The following is a 15,227-nucleotide window of genomic DNA, read 5'->3' as shown; positions in this document are numbered from 1 at the left end:
GACCACCCCGATAAACCAGCTAATCATACCAACAGAAACTGTTGGTCTTCGACGCTAGGCCTGTGGGATCCGTCATTGTACACGGATCCGTCAAAATTGAGCTTCAGCCAGCCGGCGGGGGGAGCTTTCCACCTCACCATGACACGGCTGGGCACTACTAGAAAAAGAGGCTTCCATACGCCCCCATTAGTCCCCAAAATAATCGAACCGCGACCAAAGGGGTCTTTAGTCGCGGTTCGGGAGGAGACCCGCGACCAACTATCTGGGCCCAGCGCGCTCGGTCGACAGCTAGCGGACGGGAGGGGCTTTAGTCCCGGTTGGCCTGGCCAACCGGGACTAAAGGTCCCTACGGCTGGCCCGAAGGCCTTTAGTCGCGGTTGGCCAGACCAACCGGGATTAAAGGTTAGACCTTTAGTCCCGGTTGGTCTGGCCAACCGCGACTAATGGCCCGAACCTTTAGTCGCGGTTGGCCAGACCAACCGGGACTAGTCCCGGTTGGTCTGGCCAACCGCGACTAAAGGGATTTGAGGCCTCATTTTCAAACTCTACCCCCCCTGTGGATCGCCTTTTCAGTTTTAGAAAAAACAAAAGAAAATGATGGAAATGTCAAAAAAATAAAATAAAATAAGTTTCTCATGTGATATGTGGTCTAGTTGTTGGGAAAATTAACAAATATGAATTTCGACTTTATTTGCAAAATCTCTCTGGAATTTCTTAAAATGGGCATAACTTTTGCATACGAACTCGGATGAAAAAGTTTTTTATATGAAAAATCATCTACTCGAAAAGTTACATCCGAATTTAACCGGGGGAACCCCGTTAAACATTTTCAAAATCCTCAAAAACCTAACAGAAAAAAAGATACGGGGCTTTTAAGATCTGGAGAGGCAAAAAAATTCAAATTGTGGTCAAACTGTGGTCAAACAATGGTCAAACTAATTATTCTAGAATATTAGTGTTACTAAATAATTATTTCAGTCTTTTTTTTAAATTTTGGTCAAATCTGGTCAAACAGTGGTCAAACAATGGTCAAACTAATTATTCCAGAAATATTAGTGTTACTAAATAATTATTGTTTTTTAAAACAATAGTTTCAAACTCAAACAGTGAAATGTGTCACTTTATGCTCAAGCTAAATTCCTGAGGGTTAATAGAATTGACATCCTACTATTGTCAGGAAAACAACAAGTGCAGACTTGGAAACGAGGGAGAATAGAACCCGGAAGTTAAGCGTGCTCAGGCTGGAGTAGTGAGAGGATGGGTGACCGTCCGGGAAGTTAGATGATTTGGAATGATGAGGGGTGATTAGAGATTAGACGATAAATTGAGCAGTGATGAGGGGGAGGCGCGACTAAAGGGGGGGTCTTTAGTCGCGCATATTTAGTCCCGGTTGCACAGCCGGAACTAAAGGCCTTTGCGAACCGGGATTAAAGGCCTTTTTTCTACCAGTGGGGGTAGAAAGGCGGAGACGAAGGAGACAAGGAGGCGATGGAGGCAGGCGGCCGATACAAGTTGATCGGAGATGCAAAGGGGCCCCTCCAGAAGGACGCTACTGGTAAACAATCTCTTTTGTGAAAACTTTAGGTCAAACCAGTAAAAGACGCTGGTGCAGCAAGGCATGCTGGTTCTTGTATATATAGACTTTCGGCCGGGTATGCAAAGGCCAGCCGGATTCGGAATCCGACTTCAGCTCGATGGACGAGTTAGTAGGGTACGCGCTTATAGGTTTTCAGTTAAGTAGTCCGGTTAGAATAGTAATCCAATTGTAATCTATGTTGCCGGTTGATTAGGAAAGTGACGTTCATGCCTAGCATGCCGTAGCATGCATACGACTCGGATAGCTAGCGTGCTCATAGGTTTCCTTCATTGCTAATCCTACACATTAGGCGTGCTAATCGGACTTGCTCGACCAATTTTTTTGTTTTATATACTGTACTTAATATTTTATTTTTGTTACACCTTTTTGGTTGCAAAATGGCCTAGTACCACCATTGCAGAGCTACAGGGTAGACAGGATGGACCGTGGCCCACTCTGAAATATCGGACCGGCATATGTACCATGAACAATAGAGATGGGCCGGAAAAAAAATGCCCAATGTAACCCAACAACAAGAACGCCCGACGTGCGCCAGCTCTTCGAGCGACTTCACTAAAAAAATCTCTTTTAGTGACGGCCCAATGGCCTCACCCCGCCCCCCTCTGCTTGCCGTCATCATCGGTCGCCAGTCGTCGACCACCCAGAAGGCTCCTGCCTCTTTGTACCACCCGCCCGGCGCCAGCCGCGCGACCGCGTTCCGTGCACTCTCCTTTTGGTGATTGCGGCAGACACAAATAACCAGCTCCTTCCTATTGCGTATGCATTTGTCAAGGGCGCCGATAACAAACATATCTAGGTTTGGTTCCCGAGTTGTGTGAAGGTAACAGTCGTGAAAAATCATACCGGTGTTTCATCATCTGTTCGCATTACGTGGCTATTGTGTGCACTCAACCTGATCAAGTAGTAGATGGACCCTGAGTGAGGTGGCCCGATCTGGAGACACCGTGGTGCATGAGGCATTTGCCCACAAATTTGACTCAAAGTTGCAAGAACTAGTTCAAGCTATTCAAGAGGATGTGCATACAAAACACGGATGCCAAGATGGCAACAATCTAACAAGGAGTCAATGGACAGATCAAGCACGCGGCCTTGCTGGAGAGAGAAGATCACAGAGGTCATAGGACTACTATAAATCTATCCTAGTGGATCACCAAGAATTCCCTCAATTGTACAACTAGGCGTAGGCTCATGACATCGGGGCTCGCTGCGACATAATGACTAGCAATATACCATAGGTGTACAATGACGTGCTTAAAGGTGCGTGATCTCTCCCAGTCATAGCCATGATTAGTGAAACTTGGAATCAGACTATGTGTCGGAGGAAATGGCCACGGGTAGCCTAACCAACTACCCCTGGCTCTTCAGGAAATTTATCAGGCCTTTTGGGCCTTCATGCACTCCAAGCATTTGGGCCGCCTTCCCTGGCCGGCTGCCATCGAAGCCGACTCCCGGAAGGCGACCCAGCCTCACCGACTCCAAGAAGCCGGCCAAGAAGGATGCCGACTCCTGGAAGCCGGCCAAGACCACAACCACTCCTACATAACGGCGACGTGACGGGGTGTGGCCACAGTGCGGCCCACGACCCCCGAAGCCCGAGGCGGGCATGGCTACAGGAGGCCGTACGGGAGGGACGTCCCCCGTGCGGCTCGGAACTGTAGCCACGCTAGCCTCGACGTCATCCACGACCCACTCCCGTACGGCCCAAGGACTGCGGGCCCCTTCAGCCAGAGAGAGGCGTGAAGGCGGCCCGGCTTTTCCTAGTCGGCCAGGAGCATAGCCGGCCTCCAGAAGCCGGCGACTCCCTTCCTCGAAGCAGGAGCCCCATTAAGGAGACAAGACGAGGTGAGGCTACAGTGATAGCCCCCGATGCGGATCACTGTAGCCACGCTTACCTCGACAAAGCCCTCATCATCAGAGGCGCGGCTACAGTAAGCAGCCGCCGACAAGACCCTAGGCGGTGGGGCCGGCCTGTCGACCAAGTAGCCGACAGCCGGCGGGACCCACCAGCCGGCGGGACCCAGCAGCCGGCGGAGAAGCCGGCAGGCGTAGACACTGACGGCTGGGACCAGTTCCCAGTCGGATTACCATTGTACCCCCGGGGGGTAGGCCTATATAAACCCCCCGGAGCACCCATGCAAAGGGTTCGCACCTCAGCAGAGTTCGCTTCTAAGCATAGCACACACACCATAGATAGAGAGAAGCAAGAGCTAGCCTTGTTCTCCTTCTCCCTTGATCCCAACAGCTCTAGAAGTGATTGTAGCTACCCCTTATCGATCTAGTGATCATGCGGAGACCCCGCAGAGCAGGATTAGGGGTGTTATCTCCTCGGAGAGCCCCGAACCTGGGTAAGATTCGCCGGCGTGCATGTCTTCGCCTCATCCCGTTTCCAGGCACCGGCGACGTTTTATTGGCTCCCACAATGATAAGCCATCCCTTGGCATATGTCGCACCAACCACCCGACACTATGACATACTTTGCCGATAGAGTCTATGTTACGAATGCACAAGTGGAGATGAACAAGTCATGGCTTGAAAAGATGCAAAAAAACATATGGACGAGAAATAGCGTTGGCTACGGTGGCTCTCCACGAGTGCTAGGCGGCGATCGGGCAAGCCTGACCCCCTCCCCCCCTCCCCCCGCCCTTCCGCCATTGGAGGGGACCACTCTAGCGATGACGACGACGACAATGGCAGGGACGGCGGTGGAGGTGCCGCCGGGCGGACCGACCGAGCGTACGAGGTCACCGTCCGATACAAGTTAGTTTACGTTAATTAGGTTTTAGTTGAACGAACGAAATATCATCCAATTTATATAAATTCTGGCCGAAGTTATGTCAGTTTGAATGAATTCCATCATGTTCACCTGAATTGTGTCCGAATGAGTTTGAGTTGCGGGTGGAGATTTGCGGCAAGTGTTGGATGGCCGGCTTCCGAACCACTGTCCACAGACGCGTCCGCGGACAAACCATGTTGAAGATGCCCTTATACTTACACTTAGAATATTGTCTTAATTTTCAACATGGTCCCAGTAAACACTTTAATGATGTGTTTTCAAAGTGTAAATGTGAAGAATACGTAAAAATAACATCACGACCGATCGAGGTCACCTCAGTTCTCAAGCATCATCTAGACATTTAACTAACAAATTACAGGTTTTATGTAGTAGTAACAGAAATAATATCAGTCGAAACTTCTTTTGAATATAAATCCAGTGATATAAACCGCATGATATTCAACTTAAATTTCGCTATAGTTAAATCTATGGTCAAATTTTGACCTAGAATACAAGGGTACCGTACTTGTAAACCGGGAGTATGTATGTAGTACAACTTTCCCATAAACGTGCTCAGAGTTGAGAAATTGGGAAGAAAAGAAGGAGAAACGAAAGGGGAAAGAAACAGGCCCGAAGCAGAACACGCACAGGTTGTTCATCGGAGCTTCCGCGGTCGCTCCAACGGCTAACTCAGCGTCATCACGACGCCGTCTCGCCCCGCGTTCCGACTTCGGCCCGGTTAAAAAGTGACGCGCCCACCGGGACTCGAACGCGCGCCCCAGCCACAGGCACACAGAGAAAACAGGGGAGGCAGACGACTTAACCCTACTCCCCCTGACCAGGGGAGCGGGCCCCTTCCGATGGACGGGGCCGCCCACGTCGCCGGCGACTCGGCGGAGGCCGACAGGGCCTCCTCCTCGGCGTCGTCTACGGGCTCGGCCTCCCGGCGCTCCCGGCCGCACAGGGGGATTCACCTGCGGCGGCGCCGGCGGCCGTTGTCCGTTCGGAGAGGAGAGGGCGGCGAAGGCGACGGCGGCAAGGGCGGCGGCGACGGCGTGCAGGACCTCGCGCTGCCGCTGGGGATGTCCTTCGCGGCGGTTCTCGCCCAGGTGAGCGTTCACTCCGGTTCTTTGGCTTCTGCTGTTGTTCCTTGATTGGTAGGCGGCCGAAAGATCCGATTTTTTCGCCCCTCGTCCGGTTCTGCGATTATTGCCTTCGAACATGGTCCCTGGTTTGCTAATTTGCTGTCTTGTTGGGGGTTAATTCTGTGCTCCGTAGACTCAGAAAGAACCTGTGACCAATTGGATGGCAATGGCTAATTTGGCGACATTTTGTAATTAAATTTGGTAGGAAATTTGTAGCTCTTAACGAAGTCCTCAGGAGTTCCTCTGTCTCCTAGGAAGTACAAATACTACTCTAATTCTTTTGGTAAACGTGCAGAACATTTGATACGGTGGAAATTTCTAGTTCTTTTCGTGTTCCAATTTATTCAAATGATTGCCGTGTTGTGTATTTGTGCAGTTCATGAAATTTTGAATAACATACACCGCTTGGGTCACCGTTCAGAACAATTGTGGTACTAGTAGAATGGATAGGCTAAATGTTAAATGGGTGGTATCTGACCAGAATGGATTATTCTGGTTTTAATGTGGTTTTCTAGTGCCTTAACTATATTTCTCCATAGTATTTTAACGTTACAATTTTTTCAAACAGATCTAATCATGAAAATGCTAAAGAATTGTAAAAAAATGCTAAAGAAGGCCTGAATTACAAACCAAGCCAAAAAAACAGGGCAAAAACCCCCAAACCAAGCAGCAATGGAAAGCCAAACAGTATAGCTAAAAACTGCTAGATAGAACACCAAAACCCCTCAGCTAGGCAGCTACGGTCGGTCTTGGGGGCACGTGTGGTGGGGTAACTGACAAGCGCTTTCCTTTGGTGTACAATTTGTTGAGAAAATGTTTTTCTGCAGGATGTAGTGTAGTGTTACCACATGCTGTTACTAAGCACGAAAAGTTTCTCAGTACATTGATTTTTGTTAATGTGGTTCAGTACAAAAGCGATTTATTTATTTATTCCGCTATTATTTCCCTAGTCAGACATCTGGTGCAGTCTGTCGAACTTGGGGTTTTGAGGTTCACGTGTTTATTAAGGAAGGAAACACAAAAATTTGTTAGCGTGCTGCTCGCTCAGGGCATCAACAATGCAAACATAGTAGTTCCATTTTAAGACCAGAAATAACCTATGGGTTCCATGATTCGATAATAAATACCCATTGTTATTCCTTTTGAAGTCTATCCTTAAGCATAATGCTGTTTTGACTTGGTGCTTTCAGTGGTTAAGGCTTAGTTTGCGGTTGCTGGACTGTACTGCACTGAACCTAAAACCTATTGTGGAAAAATAGCCACGAAAGAAGGAATATTTTGGTTAGCCAAACAGTAGGCAAAAGTTTGTAGCGCAAACAAAACTATCATAATCTAGCGCATCATAACTTTAATTATTTTGGAAATTGGAGCATCAGCATCCTACTTGGTGCTGATATCTGTATCATAGAAATTAACATCTAAGTATTTCTTTTTGCTAGTTGATTGAGCTCCCTGACATATTTGTCATGATATGTATAGATATGAACATATTTTTGATTTATCATGGTCTAGTAGAAATGCATTCCACAAATATTCAACCAAACTTAACTAGTTACCAAATAAATGTAGTAAAATTATGTGGGAGTTGGAAAGCCAGTAATCAGCTGCTAATGCTCATGTGTGTATGTGTGGTGTGTGTTCTCAGAAACATGGACTAGGCTTTCATTTGTAATCATCTTATTCAGTAATTAACTCTTATTGGGGAAGACATTTACTAGTTACAATACTTGGTCCTAACTCCTGAATAACAAGGACACATCTTTTCCATTATAGGTTCTGAATAAAAGCGGCGGTTCTGGAAGCAGATTGCAACCTGATTTTCTTTCAAAGGTGTGCACTTCATATCTCGTCTTTTTGCTCTTTTCGCAAGTGATTGCTTCAGATAGAAATTAACCATGGGTCCTTGACACTGAATTTGGATGCAGATGTGTACCTCAGCAGTGAAGGAGTCCTTAACAAATGTATGACTGGTTCAACTTATTCAATGCTCTGCTTCAACTAGTTTGGTATATCTGACATAACTTTTCTGTAGATATATGGAGACAGGTTTGATAGTTTCATGGGAAACTTTGAGAAATCATTTGGCAGTACACTGAGGACCCTTCATCTACTCAATGAGGCACCTGCCTGTGAGCAAGATATCCCTTGTTCTCACGGTGATGGTAATCCTGTGGTTGAGACCAAATTGAGTGGCGCTGACTCACAAGGCCCGATACCTGATGTCCAGCAGAATCCACACTTGAATTCCATGAATAAGCAGATTATTCTTCACACGGATGTCAATCAGCAGCTGATTCAGCTACCTCGTAGCAGATCTAGTCCAGAATGTGATCAGGACATCCTTAATGTATTTGAGAGATCTCTGAATGAGCAAGTTCGTTCAAATGAGCTCAAGGAACTTGAAATAGGGCTTAATATGAGGAAGTTGCAACTAAAGCAATCTCATTTAGCTCTCAGCTCCTATTCACACATGTTAGAGAAGATCAAGATCTCTATGGGATTTCAGAAAGCTGCTTTCAGAGAGGAGAAATTAAAGACTCAAATGCAGGACACGAGACATGCTGAACTCCTCAGGAGGCTTATAGATATGCTTCTGACAGCAGTAGTTTTTATGTCTGCCTGTTTCGGATATGGAACATATATTTATTCGTACCAGCGGATAACCGCTGTTACTGCAGCCTGTGCAGCTGCTTCAAAGGTATGCACCATTGTCTTTGATTACCATTTAATTACTAGGAATTTTTATCGAAGATAAGCTCATCTCCTCTCTTTTATCATGACTTGTTTTGCAGGAGTCCAAATCTTGGTGGATGCCAAATTCTGTATCAGCTTTCAACTCAGGATTGCTGTTTTTTAGATGTCACTTGATTGCAGCAACAAGGATATCATTCGGCATGCTGATGATTTTATTGATTGGTTGGTTGATATTCCAGCGTTCCGCAATGACTGGACCCAACATGCCAATAACATTCAATCTTGTGTTATTGGGAGGTGTTTGTGGTTTTGTTGGAAGGTTCTGTGTTGACACACTGGGTGGGGATGGAAATGTTTGGCTCGTATTCTGGGAAATCCTTTGCGCCATCCATTTACTTGGAAACAGCTATCCATCTCTTCTATACCGTGGTCTTTATGGCCCTATTTCTGTGACGCACAAACCCAAGGCTCTCGGTTTGCCGTATTGGGTTCGCCGGTACATATTCTATGCTGTGCTGTCCTTGATCCTTCCATGCTTGGCTGGTTTGTTGCCGTTTGCATCTCTATCAGACTGGAGCGAACACGCAGTTGAATATATGAAGTCCAGATTCACTGGAAATGACATTGAGACTTGAGAGACCAGATGTGGCCATTAGCATGGGAGCAGAAACTTGAGGAAATTCGTCAGGCAGAACAACAATCGGCACATGCGCCAGGTTGGACCTGTTTTCTGAAGATGAAGTCAGTGCAGTAGGAGTGTCATCTTCTGGCCTGAATCTCCCTTCCTACTTAGTCATTGGGTGAACCAGGTTTTGATGATGGTTGTGCTCTTTTGTCACAACCGTTATGTAATTTCGCCTATGTAATTTCTCCCCTTGGGAATGTTCAATACATCATCATGAGGACTCTTTACTTGTCTATATGTTTTATGGCTCCGACGTTGTGTGGACATTGCCCTCGGTGAATCCATTGTGTTATTCTTTTGTCGTCACCAACATCCTGTGTTGTTCAACATATTTTCATTTGGTTGGTCAGCCGCTGGCATATGCAGCCGTCCCTTTTTTCGGCCCGATTCGAGATTGGGAGCTGTTTGGTTAGGGACAGTTCTCTCGCCACAGCAGTGTTAAAACTGACCAGTTGTAAATTGTAGGTGTAACGTATTGATTTGCATTTGGTTGATCAGTTGTAAACTGTAATGATTTCATTTGCCGTTCTTTTTCACTTGTAAATTGTAACGTTAATGTATCTTATTTTGTTTTTGACAATGAGAAATCTTAAATTATCGATTTCATTCCAGTTCTTGCCATCTCATTTTGGAGATGTTTGTGTTAATTTCTATACGGTCTGATGTTTCGGAATCTGGCAATTCCCATGGCAGTGGTCTACAAATCGACATCTTGAAAAGGATAGGGAAAATTCAGCAGCTAAAACTTGTGAAGTGGAGAGTTGGGCAGGCCAGCCTCTCAGCCGTGCAAGCTCATGGCAGTGGCCATGTCTCCCTCTCCCAGCCTCACCTCACCTCTCCAAACAGGCACCCAAAGCTGCGCCGCCGCTCATCGCCACGACGAGGCGATCAGAGGGGGAGTCTCCTTGACCATGGTGCTTCATCTCCTTCACGAAATCGCAACACTTTTTGACGAAGAAACTGCAGCAAAAACATTCATGTCCAGTAGCTGAACCGGGGAAAAGTTGGCTTGGCACCAAAATCAGTAGCTGGCATGTTCACCATCGCGCAGTCGCCAACCGGTCTTTCTTTCAGACCAAAGGAGCCATAGACTTATTATTACCAGGGCCGGCCATTTTTCACGGGACCATTAAAAAGAGGGCCATTTTTCAACAACTTTTGGCAGTGGTACGTGCGGTCTGGCCACAGCTTCCACCCTCGCAATCGCACTAGCCGCTCGGCTCTAACAGTGTGCATAACCACCACAGATCACCGGCAAAATTCGACGGCACAGTATTCATGCTAGTGCTACTACTGTTTTCCTTTTTCTGCGAATTGCTAGTGCTGCTAGTGCTTACGCTGAATGATTTGGATCTGGCCGCCTCCCTCTTGTCTCTCCAATAATAGCAGTTGGTAACTGGTAAGCCCATTATCCAGATATAGCATTCGTTAGCAATATGTACATCCTACGCCTTGATGCTTTTTTTTCGTGAAACATAGTACAACAACATCCACACACGACACACGCACCTACACTTAAACATATAAAAATGCGGGCACATGCTATCCGTGTGAGCATTTTTAAGAGGCTGAGCTCGCAGGACTGAGATTGACGAATTCACCATTGACACCTTGTTGCCGACAGACACTTAAATGATAAAGCCTTTCAATCTTGAAGTAAATCCAGAAAAATGCGAACACACCACCCTTGTGAAGTCTAAGACTTGAACCCAGATGGGCCAGTTCCGCCACAAAAAATCTGACCATCTGAGGCATACTCTACAGTGGTCTCTGCACAAAAGGGTACTACGATAGCCGACACCGAAGATGCAGTGAAGTAGTGCGTAGCATTGCACGAAGGAGCGTGGTGGCCGCTTCCGAGTGTGGCAGCCTTCTTTGGCGGCGCAAGAGGTTGAAGACGGTGACTGGGGCGGACGACGTGGGCGCACGGTGGGGCCCAACCACGAATAACACCTAGTCGACGATTCAGATCTGCCTGCTGTCCAAGCTGACAGACATTATTGATTTCATGTATTGCGGGTCCACCAGGCAGGGGGTTGACTAGTTCAAAACCGTCGAGCAACATGCATGGTCTTTCGCTGATGACGCTGCCGAGGAATTCAATCCCTCCCCACTAATCTTAAGGATCCATAGGCCATGGCGTTCCTGAGAAGGATCAGATCGCCAAATAAAATCCGCGGAGGTCATTTTATGCCATCTATTCTTCAAGGTCAGAACAATGATTTCATCCGTCAGGGAATTCGAGCCCTTTATACACTATTAACTACTCCTTCTGTAAAGAAATATAAAAGCGTACGCTATTATATTTCTTTACCAAGGGAGTATAAAGGACCGATTTGCTAGCTGGTTCGTCGCATATCATCATCATGTTAGACCGGAGGAACAAACCAGACTCCCTCCCAATTGTAAGTGTCTCTCTACTTTATTCGCAAAAAAAGAGTGTCTCTCTACTTGGACCACACGCGCTATTCGTGCTGGTGCTGCGTACGGCGATCCAGCGGCACAGTGAAGCGGCTGCTCATCAATGCTACGTGTGCCTGCGATGAAAGATTTGGATCGCTCACCAACCACACAACCATCGATCGAAGCATCGCTCGTCACACCACGAGGTTTTTCTGCTTTAAGATTGAGATGCTCTGTGTCGTCACGAGTTCATACTCTCCCTGAGTGTGCGTGAGAGAGAGAGAGAGAGAGAGAGAGAGAGAGAGAGAGAGAGACCATGGAGAAGAAGACGGTCGTTCTGTACCCGGGCCTCTCCGTGAGCCACTTCGTCCCGATGATGCGGCTCGCGGGGCCCCTCCTCGACCACGGCTACGCCGTCTCCGTCGCGCTCATCGATACCGGCGTCAAGCAGGTCATCGCCTTCAACACCGTCGTCGGCCGCGTCGCCGCCTCCATGCCGTCCGTCCGCTTCCACACTCTCCCGGCCGTGGAGGACCCGCCCAAGCTGGCCCAGGACGGGCAGTTCGTGCTCACGTACCTCCACCTCGTGAGCCGCTACAACGAGCGCCTCCACGACTTCCTATGCTCCATGCGCGTCCATGCCGTGGTCGTCGACTCCCTGTCCAATGCGGCGCTCGCCGTCGTCAAGAGGCTCGGGATCCCCGGGTACACCTTGTTCACTTCCAGCGCCGCCACCTTCGTCGCCTTCGCCCAGCTCCCTACGGTCCTCGCAGAGAGCGGTGCGAGCTTCAAGGAGCTAGGAGACACCCCTCTCGAGCTCTTCGGCCTTCCGCCCATGCCGGCTTCGCACCTGTCGGGCGATGTGCTCGAGGACCCGGAGAGCGACACATACAAGGCGATGATGGCCTTGCTGTGCCGGATCCCAGAGGCCGACGGCACGCTGGTGAATACGTTCGAGTCGCTGGAGGCTCGTGCGGTGGCTGCTCTCAGGGACCCTCGGTGTGTCCCCGGCCGGGCATTGCCTCCGGTGTACTGCATCGGTCCATTTGTCGGCAGCATCGCCGACGCCGAGGCAAAAGAGCGGCACGATTGCCTCGCCTGGCTAGACAGCCAACCGGACGGCAGCGTCGTGTTCCTCTGCTTCGGGAGCATAGGCACTGGAAACCACTCCGCGGAGCAGCTCAGGGAGATCGCCGTCGGCCTCGACAAGTCCGGCCACCGCTTCTTGTGGGTTGTGCGAGCCCCCGCCAGCAACGACCCGGAGAAGCCACACGACCCCAGTGCCGACCCGGACCTCAACGCGCTCATGCCGGACGGGTTCATGGAGCGAACCAACGGCCGTGGCCTCGTGGTCAAGCTGTGGGCGCCACAGGTGGACGTCCTCCGCCACAGGGCCACGGGGGCGTTCGTGACGCACTGCGGGTGGAATTCGGTGCTGAAGGGCGTCACGGCAGGCGTGCCAATGCTGTGCTGGCCACTGTACTCGGAGCAGAAGATGAACAAGGTGCACATGGTGGGGGACATGGGGATCGCCGCGGAGATGGTCGGGTGGCAGCAGGGGCTGGTCAAGGCCGGCGAGGTGGAGGCCAAGGTAAGGCTTGTGATGGAGTCCGAGGAGGGTAGGGAGCTCAGGGCGCGAGCGGCGGCGTACAGGGAAGCCGCGGCTGTGGCTTGCAACGACGGCGGGTCGTCGCGCTTGGCGTTTGCCCAGTTCCTGGCGGACGTGGCCAGCCGGCAGGATCGAGCTTGCAGCGAGTAAGTGATGCATGAGCTTGGCATGCCGTACATGTTGCATCAGTATGGGACTGCGTGTATTTATCTTTTTCTTTTTCGTTTGGAAGAGCTAGCACCGTATGTTTGTGTGCAATAATCCTACATCTGCACCATCTACGTAACCTTAATCTTCCTGATTTTCGCGGGGTTGGGCAGTGCCATTTTCTCTTCCAATCAGAGCACGCCAAACTAGCTCTTACGTAGCTTTACGTTGAATCTCTACGTAGATGTAGCAAAGCCCGTTTGTGTGACATTCGGTGTGGGGCAGGAAGATAGATGTATCGTAGAGATCCCCCAACACCCGACCCCCTCGCAATAAATCGAGAAATGCTTATGTGTACCATGCACGACAGGGTATACAGCGCTACCGAGATCAATGTGTCGAAGATTCATGTAGCTATATTTAGTGACATACTCCTTCCGTTACCATCTGAAATAAGCCGGTAGCTATGTCAAAAAACAATCAACAACTCCTTCCGTTCACAAATATCCCACTTGTCTCATAAAACTTGTCTTACATTTATTTAGATATAAATATATCTAGCACATTTTAGTAAGGCCGCGACTAGCCAGCACACGTTGGCTGGGTAGCGTTTCAGAGCACACACCTAAATATGGCAGCGGTCCCCCTCACCCTTTGCCAGTTGTCATACAAAAAGGAAAGAAACGGTCCTGACCATCATCGCACATGGCGCAGGATCCTACCCCCGATCATAACCGCCCAGCACATGTTGTGCTCATGATTCATGAATTCCCTGGGCAAAGAAATCACAGTTCTAGGTGTTGAATAGATTGTAAGTGCTAAAGTAAGTAGATATGTATGGGTAGACTTTGATGTTCTTATCTACTCTGGCCAGAGGACGTGACTACATGGGCACCACAGAAGCTTGGACTTATTGCAAGTGCACTCACACACCATTGACCAAGGGTGACAACATGCTCCTTTACTCCTATGTGGTGACCTTTCACAAACTTGGCTCGTATGATGACTTGCCACTTCTTCCTAAGTGCATCCACTTGACTACAACCATGCATCCGGGATTTCTCCGATTACTCGTCCATATGTTTTTTTGCATGTTTTCAAACCATGGCTTGTTCATCTCCACTTGTGCATTGGTAACATAGACTCTATCGGCGAAGTATGTCATAGTCTGATTTCAAGTTTCATTAATCATGGCTATGATTGGGAAGGATCACACACCTTTAAGCACGCCATTGTACACCTCTGGTATATTGCTAGTCATTATGTCATAGTGAGCCCCGATGTCATGAGCCTACGCCTAGTTGTACAATTGAGGGAATTCTTGGTGATCCATTGGGATAGATTTATAGTAGTCCTATGACCTCTATGATCTTCTCTCCAGCAAGGCCGCGTGCTTGAGGTCCCTATGCGCAAGACCGGCATCAGACGGATCACCGATTGCCAGAATTGGGATCCTCCAGACCTGGGAGCGAATGCCAGTGGCTGCCCGCGAAGATACTTCGCGCGGATAATCTCGAGCCACAGGCCTCCCACATCGGTCTGAATACGCCAGAGCCATTTGGAGAGGAGGGCAATATTCATCCGCTTGGATGAAATGACTCCCTGGCCGCCCTGGTCCTTAGGCTGGCAGATCTTGGACCACTTCACCATGTGGTACTTCTATTTATTGTTTTCTCCCGCCCAGAAGAATCTAGACAGGAGTTTGGTGACCTCATGATGGAGGGATTCATGTAAACTATAGAATCCCATTATGTACATCAAAAGGCTAATGAGGGAGGAGTTCATCAAAATGACTCGAGCAGCTTTAGACAACCATCTCCCCTGCCAAGGTTCCATCCTAGGCTGGAGTTTGGCGATTATGGGCGAAAGTCCTTCTCCAGTAGACGCGTGTCACTAATAGGCATGCCAAGGTAAGTAGTCAGGAAGGATCCCAATCGACAATTCAAGCGATTGGCGATTCGCTGAGCTTTCGCCTGGGAGTATCCCAGGACCATCACCTCACTCTTGGCGAAATTGATCGTGAGACCCGACATCTGCTGAAAGCAGAGGAGGAGGAACTTGAGGTTCCGAATATCCTCGTCCGATCCTTCAACCATCATAATGGTATCATCCGCATACTGGAGGTGGGTCGGACCTCCATTGGCCACAAGATGAGGGAAAATCCCCCGAATGTG

At 48.8% G+C, this 15,227-nt stretch overlaps 2 protein-coding genes across 2 annotated transcripts; both read left to right on the top strand.

Moving 5' to 3' along the window:
• The first annotated feature begins 5,130 nt into the window (after positions 1-5,130).
• LOC123145667 (protein CPR-5) lies at positions 5,131-9,129 on the top strand. Its single transcript, XM_044565131.1, has 5 exons — positions 5,131-5,479; positions 7,289-7,345; positions 7,441-7,476; positions 7,548-8,213; positions 8,308-9,129. Exons 1-5 carry the CDS (start codon positions 5,231-5,233, stop codon positions 8,842-8,844), a joined length of 1,545 nt encoding a protein of 514 aa, XP_044421066.1. The 5' UTR covers positions 5,131-5,230; the 3' UTR covers positions 8,845-9,129.
• A 2,329-nt stretch (positions 9,130-11,458) lies between these two features.
• Positions 11,459-13,172, top strand: LOC123145666 (UDP-glycosyltransferase 88B1). The gene has a single exon (XM_044565130.1). The coding sequence runs from the start codon at positions 11,614-11,616 to the stop codon at positions 13,054-13,056; it is 1,443 nt and encodes a 480-aa protein (XP_044421065.1). The 5' UTR covers positions 11,459-11,613; the 3' UTR covers positions 13,057-13,172.
• The last annotated feature ends 2,055 nt before the right edge of the window (positions 13,173-15,227 follow it).

The sequence above is a fragment of the Triticum aestivum genome, chromosome 6D (assembly GCF_018294505.1).
Source record: "Triticum aestivum cultivar Chinese Spring chromosome 6D, IWGSC CS RefSeq v2.1, whole genome shotgun sequence".
NCBI classification, from domain to species: Eukaryota; Viridiplantae; Streptophyta; class Magnoliopsida; order Poales; family Poaceae; genus Triticum; species Triticum aestivum.
Note: the sequence above shows the minus strand (reverse complement) of the source record. Positions and strands in the feature narration are given on the sequence as shown.

What these genes read in the sequence shown, in the direction of transcription:
- LOC123145667 (XM_044565131.1), top strand. Translation starts at nt 5,231, where the DNA reads ATGGACGGGGCCGCCCACGTCGCCGGCGACTCGGCGGAGGCCGACAGG. An exon ending in TCGCGGCGGTTCTCGCCCAG is followed by an intron (nt 5,480 to 7,288) that starts GTGAGCGTTCAC and finishes TTTCCATTATAG; the next exon opens with GTTCTGAATAAAAGCGGCGG. An exon ending in CCTGTGCAGCTGCTTCAAAG is followed by an intron (nt 8,214 to 8,307) that starts GTATGCACCATT and finishes CTTGTTTTGCAG; the next exon opens with GAGTCCAAATCTTGGTGGAT.
- LOC123145666 (XM_044565130.1), top strand. Translation starts at nt 11,614, where the DNA reads ATGGAGAAGAAGACGGTCGTTCTGTACCCGGGCCTCTCCGTGAGCCAC.